The sequence below is a fragment of the Chrysemys picta genome, chromosome 1 (assembly GCF_011386835.1).
Source record: "Chrysemys picta bellii isolate R12L10 chromosome 1, ASM1138683v2, whole genome shotgun sequence".
NCBI lineage: Eukaryota > Metazoa > Chordata > Testudines > Emydidae > Chrysemys > Chrysemys picta.
In genome coordinates, this window is record NC_088791.1 from 332470405 (window position 1) to 332492030 (window position 21626).

At 50.6% G+C, this 21626-nt stretch overlaps 2 protein-coding genes across 3 annotated transcripts in view; one reads left to right on the forward strand and one right to left on the reverse strand.

The window, feature by feature from the left end:
- Positions 1 to 21626, forward strand: part of ME3 (malic enzyme 3) — a 189458-nt gene that overhangs the window by 163467 nt on the left and 4365 nt on the right. Inside the window, exons 8-13 of one of the 2 annotated variants that reach the window (XM_005287523.5) lie at positions 10692 to 10789; positions 13551 to 13664; positions 14355 to 14460; positions 15726 to 15868; positions 17146 to 17319; positions 18174 to 18272. In XM_005287523.5, the coding sequence (XP_005287580.2) occupies positions 10692 to 10789; positions 13551 to 13664; positions 14355 to 14460; positions 15726 to 15868; positions 17146 to 17319; positions 18174 to 18272 (734 nt within the window). The remainder of the gene's footprint in view (positions 1 to 10691; positions 10790 to 13550; positions 13665 to 14354; positions 14461 to 15725; positions 15869 to 17145; positions 17320 to 18173; positions 18273 to 21626) is intronic. The other variant, XM_005287525.5, reaches the window with a different exon arrangement.
- CCDC81 (coiled-coil domain containing 81) overlaps positions 13053 to 21626 on the reverse strand; it is a 47974-nt gene continuing 39400 nt past the window's right edge. Inside the window, exon 16 of the mRNA XM_065581690.1 lies at positions 13053 to 13405. The gene's annotated coding sequence lies outside the window, so the exon portion shown is untranslated. The remainder of the gene's footprint in view (positions 13406 to 21626) is intronic.

Consider the following 21626-nt stretch of genomic DNA (forward strand, 5'->3'; position numbering starts at 1 on the left):
GAAGATATAATGCTATAAACAAAGCAAACTATGTGCTGTTGGACAGCTTCTGAACAGGGCAATGTCCCTGTAGGGACCTTCCCATCCTTCGTGGGAAGGCAAAGGGGGAGATTTTTCTCAGTCCTGCCGGGATTCTCCATTATCCTGCCCCTTCTGACCTGCTGTGCTCTGTGAGAGACGAGGCTCCAGCACTTTGCAGTTGCTGCTGCTGACTAAGGACCAGCTCCCCCTCCTGCATCCCTTATGCACCCAGAGGTCCCACTGACTTTTGTGTGGGCTGCTTATGTAACCCACACACCTCCTGGGTGTGGGGTTCTGTCCTCTCTAGTGGCACCGAGAGCACTTAGGGTATGTCCAGACTACCCACCATATCGGTGGGTAGCAATCGATTTATCGGGGATCGATATATCGCGTCTCGTTAAGACGCGATATATCAATCCCCGAACGTGCTCCTCCAGTTGACGCCGGAACTCCACCGGAGCAAGCAGCGGTAGCGGAGTCGACGGAGGAGCCACGGCCTTCGATCCCGCGCCGTGAGGACCCAAGGTAAATCGATCTAAGATACTTCGACTTCAGCTACGCTATTCACGTAGCTGAAGTTGCGTATCTTAGATCGACCCTCCTCCCTCCCAGTGTAGACCAGCCCTTAGAGAGAGCATTAATTGAGTCTGCTCTACAGCCTTAGCTAAGAGCCGGTTGGCTTTTAGCTCATATGGTAGAGGCTCATGCACTAAGCTCCAGAGGCCCCAGGTTCGATCCCGCCCGCCGACAACTTGGGGTCTGTCGGCGTTACACTTACATAGTAGACCAGACTCTTGACCTCAGTGGAACGACACTGATATAGACCTGCTGAGGGTCTGGCCCAATGTGTATGATCCATTAAGCGGGTATGGAACATTGCACTTTCCCCCACACATACACACCAGCACAGATTTGAGACTGTATTCAGCTTTTGTCTTTCACTGGACAGTGTTACTAACCCTGTCTCTGAACCATTCCTATAGCCCATGCTGTAAAGACCAACATAATTTGCCTCCCTGTTAAGCTCCTCCTATGAAGCGCATGATACAAAGTCACTTTCCAGGGGAGACAAGATTTTTATATATATTAAAAATGTGTTAAAAAGGTGTTTGACGCCCGGTCTCAGCACTGACTCTCCTATTGCAGTTTTGTCCCCGGCAAGGTTGCTGGGGCAATGGATAGCAGTGGCTTCTGCCTTCCTTTGAAGGGAAGGAGGTTTAATCTCTTCAGTGTCACTGATGAGCTGAGCAGATCTACCCCCACCGTGAGAAATGCTCGGCATCTCCAGTGGTCCCAAACCTGTCACACTAGAGAGTGAAGGGTCTGAACTAGCATCCTCTGAGTGTCAGCACGTTACTGTACTGCTAGATCGCCCGGCCTGACTGGCTCCATACCATTTCATGGTTTATTTTTTAACCTTTTATCTAGATCCTCTTTGGGAAGAATAAGAGCACTCTGGTTACACTTAGAGGAGATTAGGAGGTCAAACTGAAAATATTCGGAGATCTTCACCTCGCTATAATTTTGCTATGTTTTACTTTCAATTATGTATTTGGATTGCATCTGGGACGGCTACTCGCCGTTCACCAATAACCATCTGAATGGCAACGGCTGCAGAGGATTAATATGAAGGCAGGTTTGGAAAAGCTGCACAGCTGGGGCTTGTTTGCTCCATGTCCATAAAAGCGCATATTTTTGGCTGCCCCTTTCACAAAGCAGTTAAAATGGCATTTGCTATTCCCTTGTGCCTGATGTTTGCTAAGGGTCAGATTCTTGAGAGGCTTTGGTGGAGTGAACTAGGAGGAGGCGGAGAGCCCGGCTTAGAGATTAGAATTTTGGCTCAGCTGAGTGTCAGCTCCTTCCACCAGGTGCATTGGACACTGTGGTCAAGGGAGATACAAAGGCTGCTAGGGAGTATCACCTGTCCCGAAGGCCAAGATAATGTGGTGAAGTGGCGTGCGCGTGTGTGAGTGACTGCTCCTGTTGGATGGAATTGGAACTGCTCAATTGTTTGTCACAGGCCCTATGCAGCTAATAGCTATTAGAGATCCCCCCCTGAGCTCAGGTGGTAGGATCTGTGCTTTTGGAGCAGGCGGCTCTGAGTTCTGCCCCACTGGCTCTGCGATGGTGTGTGGCAGAGCAGCAGCTGGGTACTTCTAGAGGCTCTGGACTTGCTACAGTAGACACAGTGGCAGCCCTGCGCCCTGTGCTGCTTACTGCTGGGCTGGCTAGGGTTTGTATTTCCAGTTATTCAGACAACTGCGGCTGCTCTGTGCCCCTTTCTCTCGCTTATCCTCGTGTACTTAGACGTGGGGCCCATACGGGAGGTATATAAACACAGCCCAGAGGCATGCAAAGAGGTGACCTCTCTTCTCCCGCAATGTCTCCTGGTGCATCTGCTGAGATACCCAAAGCCCCTCCACTCCCACACGCCACTCTCCTGGGCAGGATCAGCCCCGTCGCCAGCCCATCACAATGTGGAGGTTCTTCCGCTCCTCCTTTAATCTGTCGCAGCAGAGTAACTGGTTCAGAGGACCATGGGGGGAAAGACCAGCTCCAAGACTCAAAGCAAAAAGGAACTATTCTGCCCAAAAGTATTGTCGGGGCCCAGTGGAAGTAGACTGTGGTTAAAGACGAAAGGATCGCGGTTCATGCCAATTCTTTGGGTGTCACTTAATTAACCGCTAGTGTCTGTCATGCTGGAAAGATTGTGACATCAGTGCTAGACCTAACTCTCCCTTTAACTCTGATCCCATCTCTGCCTCTGACTCATTGTGTAACCTTTCCATAACTGCTTCCCCAATTTGCAAACCTGGGTTAATACTTGCCTTCCCCACATGGGTGTTTCTGGGCTTAATTATTTAATGCCTGTCCAACGCCCCGAAGATGTAATTTGCTGTATATAATTGTGAGGGGCGTGATCCTCTCTGCCTGGTTTTACACTAACGCAACTCCATTGACATCTTGTGCAGTTATTCCCGATTTACACCAATGTGAGAGGAGAATCAGGCCTTGAGTATTTTAGCCCTCAATGAGAACAATATTCAGAAATGGCCTCTGGGGTTCTTCTTACTAGACTGGCTTTGGTTACCTGTATCAGCTTTGTTTTTAAACATATGACACCATTTTCTTTTCCTGACACTTTCTCTGGACGCCCAGGAGGGGCTCTGAGGGCTGGTCAGCTATTTAGTGATACTCTGTTGAGCTTTCCATTCAAGATTGAAGAACAACATGATTTATGAACGTTCACCCTTCTCTCTCCACACCTCCCCCCACCCCCGCCTCAAAAACAGACTAGCCAACCTGGCCCTCATTCAGTAATTACTTCAGGAAGTAGTTATCTGAAATAATGACATTCAATCTGTTTGGAAAACAGAGACCAACTTGCTGAAGGCCTTTTTCTTGCCACAGCCTCTGGTAAGGTTTTTCCCTTTGTGGCCCTTTTGGAATTAGCGCATTGATTAGCCAATGTCTTACAGAAACCAGCTGTGAGCTCTCCTTCTCCACAGAGATGCTTTATTGCTTCAAGTGCAGAAATTGTAATTTCAAAGATAACTATTGATCCCAAGCCAAGGTACCATAATTTTGTTACTTGAGTAATGGGAGGGAGCTGCAGTTGGGGAGAGAGGAAGGAGGATTAGAAACACATTGGAGAGAGAGGAGAATTGTTATAAACAGCAAAGCTGAGCAGAGTCCAGCCATCGCTCAGGCATATCTGCAACTAAAGTGCAGAGGGATGAGTAATGGCACGCCCTGTCCCATAGGCATATGGGCTGCTCGAAAGCACATCACATAGCAGCCTGAGTCAGGGCACCCGTTATTCACTCTTCTCCCACAATGCTTAAATAACATGTGTTTAAAAAGAATCAAGTCTCTTTTGCAGCATGTTCCAGTTGTGTTTTCACTGGTTTTAATGCGGGTTCACAGACACATCCAACAATAAGGGTTACTCCCTATTGGCCCCTAGATGACCACTGGGGTTTAAAGCAATTTCACATGGGCCAGAACCAAGAGAAATATGGAGTTTCTCCAGTTTCATTTCTCTCTCTCTCTCTCTAATATTCTTCCACATGCACTTTCTGGCCATATCCAGGCTTCCATCACTGCTAGTCCTGTGTGCCTTATGGAGACCTGCATGGCCCTTGCACCTGCCAGAATTGCTTCTCCCCAGATCAATTGCTCTGCCCCACCTCATTGTGGTGTTTGGAGTTTTGTGCAGTCAAAACGCTGTAATGAAATGGCCTGCGAATACCTTTGTCCTGAATGGAACTGGATCTGTTCATCTCGGGGTCATAGGTCCAGTACTGCTGCCAGATACTGGAGCATTCTCTGTTAGCTCAAGAGGTTGGGGCAGGAATTCTGAACGGTCCTATTCTGTGACTCAGTGGCAGCTGAGCCGCTATTGGTCGTGGGTTTGCTGAAATCCAGTGAACAAGCAGAACAAAGGGGATACTAGAAAACTGAAGCATTAACAAGCCAAGTGAAGTGACACCATGGGAAGGCAACATCGAAGCTGGCACAGTTTCCCTGCATTCCCATAAACATCATGGAGTGTGTAAAAGTTTGCATTGAGGAAAGGGTTAATTATTCTCCTCTGCCATAGGTAATGGGCATCTCGGTGGGCAGAGACCACTGGGTTTTCCAAACAATGCCAGCCAGGGGATGATGATTTATTACAGGAGGAACAAAGAGGAAACGCTTCCCACATACCGAGGATCCTCCGGTTCCTCGGTTTCCAGAGTTGATGAACTTTAGTCCCCTCTGAGCAGGACATTCAATTACAGCAATTCCTTTAAAGATGTGGATGTCTTTTTCCTTTCAAAGAGATTGAATCCAGAAGTTCCATATCAGGAAACAAACTGGCACGAGATGTTCTCTGAGCAGACAATGGGGGGTTCCTCTTTGGTACAGATCTGAGGATCTCTTGGTTTCAGAGACTCTGGCCTGAGAAATTAAATTATCCGTCTACTCTAGCTATCCCTAGGAATTATATGCTTAAATTACTGTTGCCTCTGATAAATTACATTGTTACCAGTCCCTAGCTGCATGCCTAGATGCACACATTATGGTGATAGCACAGGACAATTTGCTCTGGAAACAGGCCTCTGCCACTGGTAGAATCATAGAGGTGTAGGACTGGAAGCGACCTCAATATTTATGCTAAGTCAGAATCTTGATTAGGTGGCAGTAGCTCTTCCCTCCTGTAGGTTAGACTAGGTCACAACTAAAAATTTTTTGCTGGTATCGCTCTACTAGTAAACCTTCCTAGTGTAGATGCAGCTTCTACTGGCTAAAAAGTGCTTTTCCTGATATTGCTCATACCGGGTTCCCTAAGCAAATTAGACCAGGAAACGCTCTTATGCCAGAATAACTGTGTCCATATGAGGGCTTTTGCCGGTATAGAAATGTCACTAAAAAGAAATCGCAAGGCCTCCAAACAGACATTACCATACTGGCAAAGGTTTCTAGTGGGGACCTGGCCTAAGATGCTAGAGGAAAGGATGAAATACACCCAATAGCCAGTCATACATTTGCACATCCCTATTGCTTTGGGTTTTTTTGTGTGTCTTTACTCTTGTGAAACATAAACTGCCTTTCTCTCTGGTTTCTTACGTCACACTCATCCCTACTGGAGTATTAGAGCACATCACAACCTAACTGAATTTATCCGTATAACACCAGAGGGAGGAAAATACCAGCCCACCATTACAGGTGGGGACCTGGGGTCCAGAGGGCTTAAGTGACTTCCCTAAGGTCACACAGGAAGTCTGTGGCAGAGCAGAAACTTGAGCCCAGATCTCCTGAATCCCAGTCGAGTGATATAGAGCATCATTCTTCATCAACAGCCTTCTGTTGTCTGCCCACCACATACACAGCGTTCATATACATAACAGCATGGCCTATTAAAGTTGCCAATTTTCTGACTGTAGAAAACCAAACACCCTTGCCCTGCCCCCTCCCCCATCCCTGCCCCAAGGCCATGCCCCTGCCCCACCCCTTCTCCGAGGCCCTGCCCCCACTCACTCCATCTGGCCTCTGTCGCTAGCTCTCCACCACACTCGCTCACTTTCACTGGGCTGGGGCAGGGGGTTGGGTGCAGGAGGCAGTGAGAGCTCTAGTTTGGGGTGCAGGATCTGGGGTGGGACAAGAGGTTGGGGTGTGGGAGGGGGTGAGGCATGCGGGCTCCAGGCAGCGCTTACCTGAGGCGACTCCCAGAAGCACGCAGCATATCCCATTAGCCATGGTTCCTGGCCCATGGGAGCTGCGGAGCCAGTGCTCAGGGCAAGGACAACGTGTGGCGCCCCCGTGGCCACCCCGCGCCTAGGAGTGGACATGCCGGCTGCTTCCGGGAGGAGTGGTAGATACGCTGGAGGGTAGGGCTAGGCTACAGAGGGGCCTAAACAAATTAGAGGATTGGGCCAAAAGAAACCTGATGAGGTTCAGCAAGGACAAGTGCAGAGTTCTGCACTTAGGACGGAAGAATCCCATGCACTGTTACAGACTAGGGACCGAATCACTAAAAAGCAGTTTTGCAGAAAAGGACCTAGGGGTTACAGTGGACAAGAAGCTGGATATGAGTCAACAGTGTGCCCTTGTTGCCAAGAAGGCTAGCGGCATTTTGGGCAGTATAAGTAGGAGCATTGCCAGCAGATCAAGGAACGTGATCATTCCCCTCTATTTGACATTGGTGAGGCCTCATCTGGAGTACTGTGTCCAGTTTTGGGCCCCACACTACAAGAAGGATGTGGAAAAATTGGAAAGAGTCCAGCGGCGGGCAACAAAAATGATTAGGGGGCTGGAGCCAGGGCCGGGTCCAGGCACTAGCTTACCAAGCAGGTGCTTGGGGCGGCCACTTCAGAGAGGGGCGGCATGTCCAGCTGTTCGGCGGCAATTCGGCGGACGGTCCCTCACTCCTGCTCGGAGCGAAGGACCTCCCGCTGAATTGCCGCCACGGATCGCAATCACGGCTTTTTTTTTTTGTTTGTTTGTTTGGTTTGGCTGCTTAGGGCGGCCAAAACCCTAGAGCCGCCCCTGGCTGGAGCACGTCTTATGAGGAGATGCTGAGGGAACTGGGATTGTTTAGTCTGCAGAAGAAAAGAATGAGGGGGGATTTGATAGCTGCTTTCAACTACCTGAAAGGGGGTTCCAAAGAGGATGGATCTAGACTGTTCTCAGTGGTACCAGATGACAGAACAAGGAGTAATGGTCTCAAGTTGCAGTGGGGGAGGTTTAGGTTGGATATTAGGAAAAACTTTTTCACTAGGAGGGTGGTGAAGCACTGGAATGGGTTACCTACGGAGGTGGTGGAATCTCCTTCCTTAGAGGTTTTTAAGATCAGGCTTGACAAAGCCCTGGCTGGGATGATTTAGTTGGGAATTGGTTCTGCTTTGAGCAGGGGGTTGGACTCCATGACCGCCTGAGGTCTCTTCCAACCCTGATATTCTATGATTCTATGACAGGACTTTTAGTGGCCCGGTCAGCAGTGCTGACCAGAGCCACCAGGGTCCCTTTTCAGCCGGGCCTCCCAGTCGAAAACTGGATGCCTGGCAACCCTATTACCTACTTAGAAAGCAACTAGCCTGTTCTGTAAAGCAGAGACACTGGAATCTCTATAATAGCCTGGGAACTTGCTTAGTCCCCCGACGGAGGGTTTCTCTATAGTAGCAGTTGCTTGTTATTATATGCTTTTCTATGGCAATTATCAGAGTGTTGGATGCCTTTACCATGAATTAGATACCTCCAAAAACACAACCGCATGCGGTTCTCTCTGCTCCACAGGCAGCCACTCTCTGAAGTGGACCAGATGCAGGGGGTAGGCGATAAGGCACTAAATTGCAGTATCCCCAAAGCCTTGCTTTATGTGCAAGCTGGAGGAAAGAGAAGGGGGATCAAACTGAAGCAATAACAGTCGTTTTGCACTGATGCCCCCCCCCCCCCCCACACACACACACACTTAACACTAGAAAGCTTCAGACACACAATCCCATGATGATCTTTGCTGGGAGATTTCCTACTATTGAAATAGGTACAGCGCCATCTGGTGGTTGTACAGCTCACATTCATGCACCCTTAATTAGCATCATCTTCCATTAAGCTCCTTGGCGTGGGTGGAGGGGTGAAAGCTGCACTTCCCCTGCGCTAACATCAGGGCGAGCCACTGGGCTGGCTCACCCCCTCTCTCTGGCTGATGAAAACTCTGCCTGGCTGGACTTGGGGAAGGAAGGGCAGGAAAATGTGAGCTGCTGGAAGCATGGGGAAAACAGGGTATTTAGCCTGCCTGGAGTATGGAGGGTTCTTTACTTAACTGTGCATGGTGAGAGCAGAGAGGCTAGTGGGAGGCCCCTCGAGCAGATCCAGGCTGCCCAGCAGGGGAGGGGCATAGGAGCAGACCCGCCATATCCATTGAAGCCTTTGCACCAGCACAAGACATTGTACATAACTCTGGGCCTGTGTTTCCATATTATATACCCTGCGTCTGTCGCAATTACAAGCACCTCACCAGCCTGTAACTCCCTCTGCTCCTTTCCACTGTGGCCCTTTGCCTGGCCAGACTCCATCGATACACCCTTCTGGTGATTCATGGGTGGGTGGGGAATGACTCAGTCCAAGATACTCTAACCCTGTTTGAGGGGAAGATGGAGGAAACTTTGAACTGTCCTGATGAAGCAGCTGGGATGGTGCAGAGCAGGGCCGGCTTTAGGCCGATTCGGCTGAATTGGGCCCCGCACCAAGAGGGCCCCGCGCTGCAGCTGTCTGCCCCACCCCCAGCTCACTTCCCCCTTCTCCCCTCCCCTGAACGCTCCGCCCCCTCCCCTGCTTCCCGCGAATCAGAGATTCATGGGAAGTCTGAGACGAAGCAGGGGCGAGGCAGCAGCACGAGGTAAGCTGGGGTGGGGGCGGGAGAAGGGCTCCGGGGAGGCGCGGCCCGTTCCTGCAGGCCCCAGCGGCGCTGGCCCGGCCCCCGCGGCCCGGCTCCGGCCCGGCCTGGTCCCCACGGCTCGGGTCCCCCCACCCCGGCGCGGCTTCCGCGGCGCGGCTTGGATCCCCCCCACCCCCCGCGCAGCCCCCATGGCGTGGCTCGGGTCCCCCCCCCCCGCGGCGCGGCTCGGGTCCCCCCGTCCCCCCCCGCGGCTCGGGTCCCCCCGTCCCCGTCCCCCCCCGCGGCTCGGGTCCCCCCGTCCCCGTCCCCCCCCGCGGCTCGGCTCGGGTCCCCCCGTCCCTCCCCGCGGCTCGGGTCCCCCTGTCCCCGTCCCCCCCGCGGCGCGGCGCGGCTCGGGTCCCCCCCCCCCCCCCGTCCCCCCCTCCCCCGCGGCGCGGCTTGGGTCCTGGGGGCGGGGCTTGCTGCAAGCCCCGCCCCCAGGAATCGGGCCCCGCTCTTGCTAAAGCCGGCCCTGGTGCAGAGCATCTGGCTGAGGCTGTAACACCAGTGGATCTAAGGCTATGGCTACACTTATGGCGCACACACACACACACACACACACACACACACACACACACACACACACACACACACACACACACACACACACACACACACACACACTCACACTGTAAGTGGCTATAAATGGCAGCCTAGACACTGAGGCACTTCTTCAGCGAGTAGCGACACGCCAGAACCCTACCTCCCATGTCAACACTGCTATTTGAGCAGTGTAGTGTCCCACTGCCTCCCCGCTGCTGGAACCTTTCCCTGCTGTATGCAGCTACACACCGCAGTGTGGACACAGCCTGCCTTTCACTGCGGTGTGTAGCTACGGATACCCGGCCTACACATCGCCCCAAGTGTAGCCAATGCCCAGCTGATCTGTGCTTTTCATGACACTCTCCCTCCCCCCCCATACATTCCCCCCTAACCCTAATTCCGCCCCCCCTACCCCCGCCACCACCCAACTTCCTCCTGCTGACTCTGGAGTGGTAGTTTTCTCCCCAGCTCTGGGCTAATAGACAGGCTGGGCACTGAGCCAGGAGTGAGTGTGAGGGAAGTGAAGGAGAAGAGAAATAGCAGGGAGCTGAAAGGGAATTGGAAGAGAGAAGGGAGGTCCAGGGGTTAGGACAGTAGCCTGGAACTCAGGAGACCTGGCTTCAATTTCCAGCTGTGCTACAGACTTCCTGGGTGACGTTGGTCTAGTCAGTTAGGGTATGTCTACACTGCAACTAGAGGTGCAATTGCTACCCAAGTAGCCCTACCCGGGTTAGCTTTCATCTAGCTACCATGGCTAAAAATAGCAGTGAAGACGCAATAGCACAGGTTAGAACCATGAGTATGTACCCAGTGTTGCAGGAGGGCATGAACTGCCCAGGCCACCGTGTCTTCACTGCTATTTTTAGCTATAATAAACTAGTCTAGCTAGATTAAAGCTAGTGTGGCTATACCCAGGCAAGCTGTAATCCAATCTCTGATTGCAGTGTAGACACACCCTACGTCTCTCTTCACATCAGTTCCCCATCTGTAAAACAGATGATAGCACTGCCCTGCCTCACAGAGGGGCTATGAGGATAAATATATTAAAGGTTGTGAGGTGCTCAGATACTACGACAGTGACAGGGGGCCAATTAAGTACCCGCGAGATGGTTTCCTGCAAGTTCTCAAACAACTAGCAGCTGGATTTAGTGAATGGCACCTTCTGCCTTTGCTCCTCTTGCTCACTGTGTCTCTGGTCTCTTTTCAGGTACTGCCTCTGTTGCAGTAGCTGGCATCTTCGCAGCCTTAAGAATCACAAAGAACAAGCTCTCCGACCATAAGTTTGTTTTCCAAGGAGCCGGAGAGGTAGGCTTCACCCGGGTTCGGCCCTAAATACAGTATTTGTCTTTTCATTTGAAGGGGGTAAAAATTGAAGCATAAGGCCCAGATCCACCAACTTAGGTGCCTAAGTCCCAGTTTTGGGTTCCATTGTGATCCACAAAAGTCCCACTCAGCTGCCGCGAATCCTGTGGGGGCCTAAGTTTCTGACTCTTGGTGTGCGCACTGCCACGCCACTCCAGGTCCCTGGAGGCCTATCTCCAAGAGCGATCCACAAAGCAGGGGAAGACAGGCAGAAGAATGCCTGTCTCACCCATGGGCCCAATCTGGTAATCGTGCTCAGAGGCACCTGTTGGATCAGGTCCCATTCAAAATCAAGGAGGTGCCACCACATTATAATTTGTAGCCCAGTGGTTAGAGCCCTCACCTGGGGTGTGAGACCTAAAATTCTATCCTCCCCTGAGGCAGAGGTGGGGAAGGATCTCAACAGGCGCCTCCACCCTCTCAGGGGAGTGTACTAACCACTACGCTCTGGGATATTCTGAAGTGGGGGTCCCTCAGTCTGTCCTGTGGAAGCTATGGATATATAGAGTCATGGGGCCAGAGAAAGGATGAGAACAATTCTGTATTCCAGTGGTTAGGGCACCCACGTGGGAGATCCTGGGTCAGTCCACCTGCTTCAATCACTGTTTAATTATGTATACAAAATAGAACAGCTTCAACTGGAGAGAGTGAGGGAGCCCACCTCAGAATCTCCCAGCGGGTGGGCACCACCTCCTCTCTTCCCCCACGGTTCTGTGTGGTGTGAAGCAGTCACCTAACTCATTCTTACAAGAAACATCTCAGGTGCCTATCTCCGTCAGAGGGCAGGGCTTAGGACACACCCCTCTTGCCGGCTTCTCCCATTGGCTAGTTTAGGCAGCTCCTCGCTTAGCATGCTGGCTTGTGGGGGTCACATTCTAAGGCACCTGTCTCTCCCCATGCATTATATAGGGAGCGTGGGTGCCTCACTTGGCTTTGCAGATCAGTGTTGTTCCAGTGATTTTTTTCATGCAGTGCTCCACCAAAATCTTTTTGTGGATCCGGGCCTAAGTCTTCAGCCAGGCTGGAATTCAGTAAGGAGAAGCAAAGGGGAAACCTACTCTTAGTGTACCTTTCTGACCAGGAGTGGTCTTCATTGCTTGTTAGCCCGAAGTCAGCACATCTGAAATGAAGCTGGAGCTGGGGCCTGTTCCTCCTTGTGCATCACCAACAGAATGGTTTACTTAAGTTACAGTCAACTCCGTGCAAACCCACTGAATGCCATGAGGCTGCCCAGGTGTCAATGGGGTTTTAATTTGGCCTGCAGAACCTTTATTACTGATGATGCATGAACTGAAAGGAGTCCAGCTTGACTATCAGGGCATGTCTGTCAAGCTGGCAGTTAGGGAAAACAAAAATCTTCTTCCTTGTAATCTGAGCCCGTCACAGAGGAACAACAAACACAGAACTCCCCCAGGCCACTTTTATAATCATTTGTCAGAGTTGAGCCACACTTTCCCTTTGAGGCAGAAGCCATCTCTACTTCTGTATGTGTACAGTGCCTAGCACAACAGGGAGAGGGAGGGTAGCTAGTGGTTAAGGCTCTGGCGTGAGGCCTGTGAGATCTGCGTTCAATTCCTGTCACCAACTGCCTGTGTGATTTTGGGCAAATCATAGAATCATAGAATATCAGGGTTGGAAGGGACCTCAGGAGGTCATCTAGTCATCTAGTCCAACCCCCTGCTCAAAGCAGGACCAATCCCCAACTAAATCATCCCAGCCAGGGCTTTGTCAAGCCTGACCTTTAAAACCTCTAAGGAAGGAGATTCCACCACCTCCCGAGGTAACCCATTCCAGTGCTTCACCACCCTCCTAGTGAAAAAGTTTCTCCTAATATCCAACCTAAACCTCCCCCACTGCAACTTGAGACCATTGCTCCTTGTTCTGTCATCTGCTACCATTGAGAACAGTCTAGATCCATCCTCTTTAGAACCCCCTCTTCAGGTAGTTAAAAGCAGCTATCAAATCTCCCCTCATTCTTCTCTTCTGCAGTCTAAACAATCCCAGTTCCCTCAGCCTCTCCTCATAAGTCATGTGCTCCAGCCCCCTATCACTTAATCACTTAACCCTTCAGTTGCCCCTCTGTAAAATGGAGATTACAATCTAACAGTCACGACAGATGGGTGTGTTCAGCATCTTTCCACCCAGCTCTCAGGTGGGGCCTCTCAGTGAAACTGTAATGCCAAGAACTATAGCCAGCAAGTCAGGGTTGTTTTGTTTTTTTATCATGAGACTGGGGGAAGAAAGAGGGGACTGTTCCCCTCTCAACATTTCAAATTTACCACTGTTGTCTAGAGTTCCTCTCTGCTGGCTTCATCCTGGAGCCACACCAGTCTGGCTTCCACCCTCCTCTCTCCACTGAAACTGCTAGTACGAAGGTCTCAGACAACCTCTTCCTGGTCAGATCCTAGGGCCATGCTCCACCTTCAACCTCTTTGACCAGTCTGCTGTGTTCGAAGCCATCAATCACTCCCTCCTTCTTCACACGTTTCAGCTAGATGATGATGACTTGTATTACTGTGTGCATTGAAGTCATGGCCCAGGGCCCCGGTGTGCTAGGTGCTGTACAGAACAAAAACAGAGTTTACAATCCATGTGCTTTTTGGGAGGAGTGGGGGGGGAACTGTCATCTTTTTAAACCTCTCCAAAATGAGGCACGTTCCTCTGAGGAAATGATCGGAATTTGCTTTCTGCTTATGGGTTTCAGGCTGCCATGGGCATAGCCCAGCTCATCGTTATGGCCATGGAAAAGGAAGGAATTTCGAGGGAAGACGCCATCAAAAAAATCTGGATGGTGGACTCCAAGGGACTAATTGTCAAGGTAAATCTGCCTCTGTTGCACTACTGTGCTGTGGTGCATGATAGATGCAGTGTAACAGGCACAGGGTACAATGGGGCCTGACTCATTAACCCAGAGCAAGCAGATCCAGTGGGCCACAGGCAGCCCTGGAGTAAGTGGTTGCAATTCTGTTGAAGTCAATGGAGCTGCACTTGCTTATACACAGCAGGGTAGACTTTGCTTTCCTGTTTTTGATGCCCTTTCCAGCAGCGTTGGGACATTCTGGGGATAGCTACAGCTGCAGGGTCAGGGACCACTCTGCTCCTCAGGCCCAAGGGGACTTTGTAAATCTCCTCACCAGGAGACAGAGCTTTCTTGAGATTTGGTCCAAGACACTGGAATGAACTTCCACCCGAACTAAGGGCCATCAGAAACCTCACCGCCTTCCACACAAAGTGCAAGGTGCACATCAAAAAAGAAACTTACCAACACAAACCACTCCACTGCACACAATCCTCCCCCATGCGAGAGGATGGGAGAACAAACCACACGTGACAGATGTTAGTCACGTAATGCACAACTGGAAGGTGCGCAGATACTACAGGGATAAGTGCGATATAGCAGAATATAGAATAGGGTGAGGCACTGAAATCTTGCAAACAAGATTTTGCAAATAATCGATCTAGACTTTTCTCACCTGCCAGAGGCTGGTTTGTTCCTTTTTCCCTGCAGGGGAGAAGTCACCTGAACCACGAGAAGGAAATGTTTGCCCAAGATCACCCCCAGATGAGAACTCTGGAGGAGGTAGTGCAAAGAGTGAAGCCGACAGCTATTATAGGTAGAGTCCCAGAAAAGGGAGCTCCGTCTCACTTGTCCAGTTCTTGGGGGGTTTCTTTCTTTGTTCCAGGGGCTCCTCTGTTGTCCAGTCCGACTTCCAAGGCCTCCCTGCCTGCATTTTTTTCCTTTACTTCCCAGCATGCCCCATCTCTTGAGGCTATGAAGCACAAGCTCCCTCCTTCTGTTGAATAGGGATCCCTTGGGAGCCAATCGGCGCTGCCCTTAATTGGCCACAGGGGGCACTCGTGAGTTAAGCAGAGTTCTGCTGCTCCTAGAGGCTGAGCATGTATATCCCTGTGGCCCTACCAAATTCAAGTCCCATTTTGGTCAATTTCACAGTCATAGGATTTTTAAAATTGTAAATTTCAAGGTTTCAGCTATTTAAATCTGAAATTTCATGGTGTTGTAATTGTAGGGGTCCTGACCCAAAAAGGAGCTGTGGGGGGATCGCAAAGGTTATTGTAGAGGGGGTTGCGGTATTGCCACACTTACTTTTGCACTGCTGCTGGTGGCAGCGTTGCCTTCAGAGCTGGGCAACTGGAGAGCGGTGGCTGCTGCCCGGTAGCCCAGCTCTGAAGGCAGAGCCGTTGCCAGCAGCAGCACAGAAGTAAGGATGGCCTGGTATGGTATTGCCACCCTTGCTTCTGCACTGCTGCCTTCAGAGCTGGGCCCTCAGTCAGCAGCTGCCACTCTCCGGCTGCCCCGCTCTGAAGGCAGCAGCGCAGAAGTAAGGACGGCAATACCGCAACCCCCCCTGCAACTCCATTTTGGATCAGCACCCCCACATTTCAGAAACGCTGGTCTCCCCCATGAAATCTGTATAGTATAGGGTAAAAGCACACAAAAGATCAGATTTCACAGGGGGACACCAGATTTCATGATCCGTGATGCGTTTTTCATGACCATGAATTTGGTAGGGCCCTATATATCCCCAACTGACCAGCAGAGCAAGAGTCTGGTGGCAGTTACCAGTGCCAGGCCTCCTGAAGGATAGTGCTGAGCGTAGCCACAAAGCCAACCCAGACAAACACTTGGTTTGGGCTGTTTGCTGATCCTCTGCTCGATGGAGTGGAGGGCTTTGTCCTGAAGGTGGTTTTGCCGCTGTAAATCTGACTTGCATGGGGTCTCTGGAAAGGGGTGGCCTTTTCCCTCAGAGTCATACAGTTCAATTTACTGAGCACTAACAAGAGCGGAGGTTGAAGGAAACATGGGCCCAATCCATTGGAAATCATAGAGTGAATCAGGAATTAATTGTTCACTTCTCAGGTGTAGCTGCCATTGCAGGAGCTTTCACGGAGAAGATTTTGAAGGACATGGCGTCTTTCAATGACAGGCCCATCGTATTTGCCCTAAGTAACCCCACGAGTAAAGCAGAGTGCACAGCCGAGCAGTGCTATCACCTAACAGAGGTAAATGTGCGACTGTCTCTCCCAGCACAGCAGCTGAGTGGAACAACCAAAGAGACTTAACACACAGCGCAACCTCTCTGTGTGCTACAGTGATCAGAGGGCTCTTTGGTGGGTCATAGATGAATGTAACCTCCTGGCAGAGCCCCACTGACGTACAGCTCATGTCGAGTAAAATGGCAGCCTGAGGGGCTCTTGCAGTTGATCAGTCCCGCGGGGGCAACTTCCGTTCATAAACTCTCAGGCCTAGTCTGCACCCCAGAATTAGGTCGACCCTAGCTACCCGGCTCGGAGAGCTGTGAAACATGTTGCACGCTGTGCGACATAGTTAGGTTGAACTAACCCCCGGTACGTGCGCGTGCGCACACACGCACACACACACACAGAGTGACTGCGGCTAGGTTGACAGAAGAATTCTTAACTATATCGATGGAAAACCCCCTTCGATGTAGGAAGCATCTACGCTGGCACAGCGGAGACATACCCTTAGCGTTAATGGTGGTGATTTGTTGAGGGGGGCGTTCCTGATGTAGAGACCCTCCTCCCCTCCAGGGCCCAGCTACACAACCTTGTTGGGGTTGAATCTTTTTATTAGGTGGAGAGGAGGGAGGCCCTGATCCCATCCCAAACTCCGTTCTCAGGCTGGCCCATCAGAGCTGTGTTCCTCAGTGAGCTCCTCAAATGCATGAGGGCTCTAGCTCAGGTATTCATGGAAGGCAACTTTGGTATTTGGATCAGGCAAGGGGAAAGAGAGTGGGTAAGGCACGGGACTGGAACTCAGGAGATCTGGATTCAAGTCTAGGGTCTACCTTAGCCTTTCTGGGGGGCCTTGGGTAAGTCATTTAGGCCCAGATCCTCAAAGGTATTTAAACTCCTAACTTCCATTGATTTTAGTGGAAGTTAAGCCTAAATACCTTTGAGGATCTGGGCCTAAATATCTCTGCGCATCTCCTTCCCCTCTGTAAAATGGGAATATTTTCCTGCATCACAGGACACTGTGTTGACAGGAGCCATGTATGTATCTAGATAAATAGGTTAGAATGAGACGTTGTCTGGTACCAGGCCAAATGGAAACTAAATGCCACATGGCTCTTTCCCCTTTGCAAACAAACTGTATGTCAGTTTAAACAGCAGTCAGATCCTAATGGTGGTGGAGCTGTTGCTGAATAATCAATGAATTTGCTATCACAGTCACTGTACTCCCAGAGCTGGGTTCTGGGATCCCCTCAATTGTAGACATTGCCTCTCCAATATCTGTGTGTGTCTGTCTCTCTCAACAGGGCCGAGGCATATTTGCAAGTGGGAGTCCGTTCCCTAAAGTTACCCTGGCCAATGGACAGACCTTCTTCCCCGGCCAAGGAAATAATGCCTACGTGTTCCCCGGAGTGGCGCTGGGAGTCATTGCCTGCGGGGTCCGGCATATCTCCGACGATATCTTCCTCACCACGGCAGAGGTTTCAGATCTATATTTAACTGGTGCTTTTAAAAAATAAAAAAGCAGCTTGAATGAGGCTTGTTGAGCCCCAGGAGTCTAGTTAAGTCCTTGGCTAGGAACGGGCCCAGGGCAATGTGTATCATGTGAACTTCAACCCCTCAGCAAAAGGCTGCAGACTTTCCCAACACAGCAGGATGCTAGAGCTTCCATTGTGCCAACAGAAGTCCTCTGCATGAGCCAGTATTTGGTTCCCCTCTGTGGAGGGAGCTGAGGGGGGGGCGAGGGGACATGTCCTCTGGAGTCCTGGGTATTTTTACTTACAGGCAAAAATAACAAATCCAAAAGAAAACAAAAATCCCCCAAAGCCTTTGATCATATTTGAAACAGCTGAATTTATTCCATAGCCTTTCCCCTACTGCAGGAGATGCCTGGCTCCCGTCAGCGGAGGGAAAAGCAAGCAGCCAGTGTTCCCCGCCATGCCAGCAGCTCTCACAAAGACATTACTTTGCATTTTCCTCAGCCTTTGTTGTAGGCTGTATTTTTAGGAAAATGTCTGTTTTCAGATCATAACATATAGCCAAGCGGCATGTTTGGGAGGCAGAGCCAACTGTTTCTCAGAAATGGACTCACTTCTTTCAAAAATGGTAGCTAGTCGTGCACACATTTTTTGCTGAAAGGGCTGCGTTTTCAAGCTCAGAATGAAATGTATGCAAATTTGAATTTTGAGTGGTTTTGCTTTTGATTACAAGGACTTCTCCCGGTTCTCGTAGCAACTGAAGTCTCAGCTCCACACTGCCTTGTTAAAGCCTTAAGAGGGTGCATGCTGTACTTGATTGAGAACATCATCTATAACCTACCTTCTCTTCATTCTAGTCTATTGCTGAAGAGGTCACGGAGGAGCATCTTGCTGAAGGGAGACTCTATCCTCCCCTGAGTACCATCAGAGAGGTGTCCTTCAAAATTGCTGTTGAAGTAAGAATTCGAGTATTCTTGTGAAGTTTTTGTTTATATATAACCTCTCGTAACGTTGGCAAGGATTTTTCTCTTGCCCTCATCTTTGATGTGGTTATGACTACCAATATAAATGCACTGGCTATGTTAGACCCAGAAACATGGGCGGTGGGTGACGCTTCCCCCTGGGGAGGTTAGCCCCCTGCTCCGCCTCTTCTGGCTGAAGCCCCGCCTCTTCCTGCCGAGGCCACACCTTCGCTCGCTGCTCTCAGCCCCTCCCCCCGTGACTTTCCATGGGATAGAGTAGATCTTTCAGGTTTATCAGAGCTGATTCAGTGCCATGGGCCAATCACAATTCCAGGTAGCCCCACGCTGTGTAACTCCCAGTTGGCTCCCAATGTGCCTGACATTAATTCCAAATTAGCTTCCATCACACATCGGTGAAGCCTCCTTATCCATTCCAAATTACTGACATTGTAAATACTGAATCAGGATGTTGAGGTGAAGAGAGTCTTAATAATGCTAAGAAAATGAATCCCATGTGGTTTAAAGCTCCATGCTCTGTTTCTTGTCCTAAGTTGTGTGGCTTTCTTGTGTGATGTGAGCAAAGCAATAGTACTCACAAACTCCTGAGTTTCAGCCGAGATTTTCCAGTGGTTCTTTCTGTATTTGGGCAAATGGTTGAGACCCAAATGTTAAAAGTGGCCCATCTTCAGGTGCAAGCAGCTGGATTTTCAGAATTGTAGATCATCCCTAACTGCACTTAGTCAGTGGGAGCTTAGAGTGATCAACACCTCGGCAAATCAGGGCCAACATTTGCAGACTTTGGGGGCCTGATCCAGTGATGCCTGAAGTAATAAGCTCACTGATTTCAGTGAGCTTATGGTCAGACTTTGGGTGTCTAAACTTGGGCACCTAAATAAGTGGCCTGATTTTCAGAGGTGCTGAGCACCCAGGGCATGTTCCATCATCCTTGGAGCTGCAAGTGTTCCACGAAGAGTCAAGGCCAGTGATTAAATATGGATTTATGGGTACATGTAGGCACCCATGGTTGAATAACTTGGCCTTAGTGTCTATAGTACCCCCCAATTTAGAGACCACTTCTGAAAATTTACCTCATGCCTCAGTTTCACCTTTTCTGACTATGGGGATGTTAATACTTAGCTGCCCCCAGAGGTGTCTTGAGAATCCAGCAGTCTGTAAAGTGCTATATGCAACTGATCAGTAATAGATTTTTGAAAATAAAGCAGAAAAACCACTCACTTTCCGTGCAAAACATACAACAGCACATCTTGCTTCACAGACTAATGGTGCAGCCTCTAGCACAGAAGTCGTGGCTGATCTTGAACAGTTAGTCTTCTCTTCCGCATTTTAGTGCAACTCAGATAATGAAATCTCCCTCCTCCTGGGTAGATATTCCAGGGTGCAACTCACCACCATCCAGTGCACTGTCTTTTGGAAAGTTTTGGCAATGCATGATGGGGCAGAAATGAGTCCTGCAGGGGTGACTGGGAGCAAGGGGACAACATCCTAGCATGCATCTTTCTCCCTCCTGTAATGTCATACTTATCCCATAATTTCCGTGCCTTTTAAAAAAAAAAAAAACAACCTACGAACCTACGTGGCCCTCCTTGCTCTCCACTATCTCTGACAGAAGCATGGAACCCGCACAATTCTGCACTATTGTCATGAGTGTTCCATGCACCGGACACACAATCCTCCGGTATTTGCAGAACCTCAGAAAGAACCACATCAGCAGGGAACACGATGATTTCATGGGATATAGTGAAAACCAATGCAAGGTTGTTGGTGGCATTCACAGAGCAGCTGCAGACAGTGAAGCGCCACTTCTGGGCCCAAGAAACAAGCACACAGGTGGGATCGCATCATAAGGCAAGTTTGGGATGACAAGCAGCCGCGGCAGAACTTTTCCATGTGCAAGGGAGGCCACATTCCTGGCTCTATGTGCTGAGCTTGCCGCAGCCTTCCATCGCAGGGACACCAGAATGAGAACTGCACTGAAGTGGAAAAACCAGTGGCAACCGCCCTGTGGAAACTTGCAATGTCCAATTGCCACCGATTAACAGGAAATCATTTTGGAGTTGGAAAATCCATGGTGGGTGCCATTGTCATGCATTTATGTCCATTTTGGCTACACACATACAGCAACCTTGGCTCCAATAGGTCAGTGTATGTGAAGCTGTGGTTGGCCTTACTGTCCCCCGGTGTGGAGTAGCCGAGATAGGGACACAGCTCCTGATGCCGCGTGGAATGCTGAAGGGGTTGTGTGTAGGGAGGTGCTCTAGTGGAGTTCTCCATAGACGGCAAAGGGAGTGGCTGTTGAATCTGTAGGTCCACAAGAGGCTGCAGCATCTGTGTTTGCTGCCAGAGAAGCCCCATTATGTCCTGGTGCATCTCCCTCTCCTTTTCCTGCTGGGATTCCTGGGCCTGTCTCCTGTCCTTTCTTTCCTTGTCTATACATCCTGCAGTATTCACCCTCCAGGCCCTCTGTTCATGGTCTAATGCAGCGCTGGCTTGCCGGATCTTGCTGAACATGTCACTCTAAGTCCTCTTCTTTCTCCTCCATATCTGGCTCAGGCACCCTGCGAGTATGGAGGGGAAACCCCTCAAGCTACCCCTAACAAACACACAGGTTGTCAGAATAGTCACTACAGACAGCAAAAATTAAGATTCAGAACTCCCTTCCCTTGTTCCCCTAAAGTTTTAAAAAGACATGCTTGTTCTTCATAGCTGCCGGGGAGAGGGAAGCTGCCCGCCAACTGCGGAGCGCTCAGCTGTCGAGCCCTGAGCCGCCGCAGGAGGCGGCTGCGGCAGCGATGTTGGGGCCGCGTGGGGCGCAATGGCCGAGGAGCTGGCCCCTTCGCTCCTCTGGCCGCGCCCGCCGCCCCCCCACAATGGCTCCTCCGGAGTCCGGCTGTGCTGCCCCCCACTTGCCTGCAGGACCCCAGCGGCGGCCCGGCAGGCGCCGCTTTTGAAAAATTTACTGAAGGGAAGCAGCTGCTTCCCCTGAACCCCCTTAGCTACGCTACTGGCACCAGCCATGTGAGCATGGCCCCCCAGGGGCGAGAGAAATAAGAAAGGAATTGCTTGAAGGACTGAGTATAGGGCAGTGGCATTGAATACTGGCACCAATTTCCACAGGCGGTGGTCATCTTAGCTGATATCTCACTCCTGAGGGTAACAAATGCTTGGACAGCCCAGCTGCAGTTGGTGTCCTGAAGTCGCCCGGGCCCGTATGCCACTAGCCTCTTGACTGGAATGGTGCTTGCCAAAGTCATCACCAACTGGCGTGGGAAAATGTTCTGCTACGGAGGAAGACCTAAGGCTGCCATCCTTAGAAACCTTCGGGAGAGG